The sequence below is a fragment of the Cystoisospora suis genome, assembly GCF_002600585.1.
Source record: "Cystoisospora suis strain Wien I chromosome Unknown contig_4236, whole genome shotgun sequence".
In the NCBI taxonomy this organism is placed as follows: Eukaryota; Apicomplexa; class Conoidasida; order Eucoccidiorida; family Sarcocystidae; genus Cystoisospora; species Cystoisospora suis.
Window position 1 is genome coordinate 1 of NW_027157028.1, and position 3,492 is coordinate 3,492.

Here is a 3,492-nt window from a genome sequence, read left to right on the forward strand (position 1 = left end):
TCAGGAAGCTTCGCAGCGCCGCAGCCGTGCCCGGAAGAGTCAGTGCCCACAGACAGCCGGAGACGTTGCGGCGCTGCGAAGCTTCCTGATGTCTCCACCATATTTCCAGACTGTGTGGGCGAGTGCTTGTCGGATGTCATTTTGTTGTTCTGGCAAGACAATGGCGTGTATGCCACTTTTCCGTGAATGTGGGATTCAAAGGCGAAGGCAGCTACCGGCGTAAGCGGTTGAAAGCGTGGTACAAGACACACAAGGGAACCGTGCAGGGAGGAGAATCTTGTGTCTTGCGCCAGCGCGAGCCGAAGTTGCTAGCTCGCTGAGCTCCAGCTTTTCTGACTCAGTGCCGGCCATCTATCTGGTGTTCGGACTCCGGCGCGTTTGTCAAGATCGCCGGATTTCCTGAGCGCGGCCCGCGCTAGCGACAAGCAGCACCGGAGCGATTAACAGCCCCGTGTCCCCTCCTGTATGCAAGACAGCTGTATCCTTTCATACTTGTTGACGCGGGAGAGTCATTCTGAGACAGTTGAGTGCAGATGTGTACTCGTGCTCTGACCGGTCATCTCTGCGGGGCAGCGAGGTGTACCTACACCGTCGCACTGCGCAACCCCCGAGCCCCGACCGCTTTTGTGTGTGGCCACTAGCCTGCAGAGTTTCTCTCGCTCACCAAGTGCACGCGATTTTGCCTCTCTTATGTTGAATGGATGCTGCTTACTTTCCTGTCTGCTGACACAGCCGCCGCAGCGTCCGTGCTCACCATCCGTCGTGAGTTGCACCCGGGCGAGCGTGAGAAGGCGACTGCTTAGTCACCGGGAAGCCGCTAGCAGTGGTCCCATAGCACCTGCATGACGTCTCCACACGGCTCACTATGGTAGCTTCCGCACTGTATAAACTTGTTGTTCTAGCGTCAGCAGCGGGGTGCTATACCCTCGCACCCATCATTATCCAGCCGGCTCAGTCCGTCGTTCTGGCGCGTAGAGTAGAAGACGAACCAGAGGCACTCGCTGAGCGTCGAGTGCTTCCGCATGCTGGTAGTGTCCAAGGTATTATTGAAGGCTGCAATCCCTCCAGCGGAGACTGCGAAGTACCTCAAATTGAAGGGAGGGTGGCCCCGAACGCTTTGAAGGCGAATGAAGGGGATAGCGCGGGTGACAAGAAAAACGCGCCAGATGTAACTGTGGGTGTTCGGCGCAGCCATGCCGGCGACATCTCAGGAGTGCATCATGTGGACCGCTCGGCCGAGGGGAACGGAGAGAAGAAGCAAGGACGTGAGGGTAACGGACACGGCGCACATGGAGAGACGCGTGGCCAAGCCCCGTTTCAGGAAGGGCAGACTCCCAGAGCATACGTACCTGCGGGAATGGCAACCAGCCCCGCCGGAGAGCGAAAAAGCCTTGAAGACGAGACTACCGAAGGCGGAAGGCACCGAGGGGGGGAATCAGAGAGTATAGGAGACCAAGACTCTGTCGGCAGTGCGGAAAAGCAAGTAGACCGTCCTTTCTCAGGTACGTAGCTTTAGTGTAATGCATGGCTCAGTCTTGCTTCTGTCAGCTTTCCTTTGGGAATGCATTTTCCACATTCATATTCTCTGTTCCGTCACAAGGTGACAACTGTAGTGAGCAGTCATCTCTCCTGGCCCCTCAGTTCATGGCAGATATGACTCTGCACCCTTGTCCCGTAAGGTCGCGTCCAAACACGCCCAATCTTTTCCTTTCCTGCTCTGTAGACTGGATGGTGTAAGACAGTTCTGACGTGGGAAACCGGGTCCCTTCATCCCCCTGTCGCCAGAACGAGACTTCGGGTCTAATCGCAGCATCGATATGACCTATGACCTATCGCGGTGTGGGTCCGTCAGCTGCAAGAGGCGTGCTGGGAGGACGAACCGACCTTCCGGGGTAGGGCTGCACCGGGCAGCATTCGTAGTGCATTTCAAAGCGGTGAAGCCAGGAGAGTTCCGGCACATTTTCTTCCCCGCCCTGGTCTGGCTAATCAACCACGAAGAGTCTTGAGGAGAGTAAAAGAAAACCACATGTAATATCCCGGAGAGGAGCCTCCTGAGTGTCCTGACCTGCCATCGTAGTAGCGGTTTACGGTAGCCTTTGTTCTGGCTCTCAGCACTAATTCCGGTCTTCTGAGCAGACGGCCCGAGCTGCTGTTGAGTGGCGTCAAGCCCCCAGTTCTTTGGAAGATAATTAAAGGAAAAGCGACAGTGGTGTGAATGGACTGCAGCTGCTATCAGATCCTCGCTGGCACGGCTCGAGTGGTGTTCGAAAAACTCTCAACCACACCGTACTACGTAGCTTCGGTAGGTGTATGCTCCAGACCGAAAGTTTGGTCCTCTCATGTGGACTGCTTTCAGGAGAGGAAAGGAGAGAACACAAAAGCCGCGAAAAAAGGCTAGGCAATGAGAAAATAGGGGGGAGCAAAGAAGGCACCGGGGGGCATCTGGACTTGTCAGAAAAAGAGGACAGCAGGAGCACGGCAAACACGAGGGGCAGCGGTTTCGAGGATGCAGCGCACGCGCCAGACAAGGGCGATGGGGGCGCGTCAGAGAAGACAGACGCCGAAAGCGAGCGCGGGAGTGACCAGGCTGTGGGCTCGGAGGAGGATGCAACAGAAGAGACGGACAACGCGAATGAGCATACAGGAGAAAAGAAAGACCACACGGAAGGGAACGCAGAACAGGAGAAAGACAACGCCCTAGAAGCCCCAACTGAAAGGGCGGGTGGCGAGCTCGGCAGTCGGACCGAAAAAGCGGCCAGCGGATCTGAGGACGGTACAGATAAGACAGACAACGAGGACGAGGACGCAACAGAAGGCGCGGACAACGCAGAAGAGAACACGACAGAGAGGGCAGACAAAGGGGAAGGGGACGCAGCGAGAAACGCAGGCGACGGGGAAAAGGATGCAACGGGAGACGCAGACAACGCGGAAGAGGCCGCAACAGAAAAGATGGACAATGCGGGAGAGGAATCAACAGAGAAGGCAGACAACGCGGAAGAAGATGCGACGGAGACGGCAGCCAACGAGGAAGAGGGTGCAACAGGAAGCGCAGACATGGCTGAAGAGGACGCGACAGAGGAGGCGGACAATGTGGAAGAGAATGCAGCGGAGACGGCAGCCAACGCAGAAGAGGATGCAACAGAGAGAGACAGCGGGGAACAAAATACAACAGGAGATCCAGACAACGCGGAAGAAAATGCAGCTGATACGACAGACAACGCAGAAGAAAACACTACAGGGAAGACAGACAACGAGGAAGAGGACACAACAGACAAGGTTGACAACGCGGACCAGGATACGACAGGAGATCCAGACAACGCGGAACAAAACGCAGCGGATACGGCAGACAACGCAGAAGAGGATGCGGCAGAGAAGACGGACAATGCGGAAGAGGATGCGACAGAGAAGACGGACAATGCGGAAGAGGATGCGACAGAGAAGACGGACAATGCGGAAGAGGATGCGACAGAGAAGACGGACAATGCGGAAGAG

The 3,492-nt window shown here is 56.2% G+C and overlaps 1 protein-coding gene across 1 annotated transcript; it reads left to right on the top strand.

The window, feature by feature from the left end:
• Window positions 1–63: 63 nt before the first annotated feature.
• Window positions 64–3,450, top strand: CSUI_007866 (uncharacterized protein; the record flags this gene model as incomplete). The annotated part of the gene is made up of 2 exons (XM_068068009.1): window positions 64–1,502; window positions 2,357–3,450. Coding segments are annotated over exons 1-2 (1,731 nt in total), but the record flags the coding sequence as incomplete, so codon positions are not given.
• Window positions 3,451–3,492: the final 42 nt, after the last annotated feature.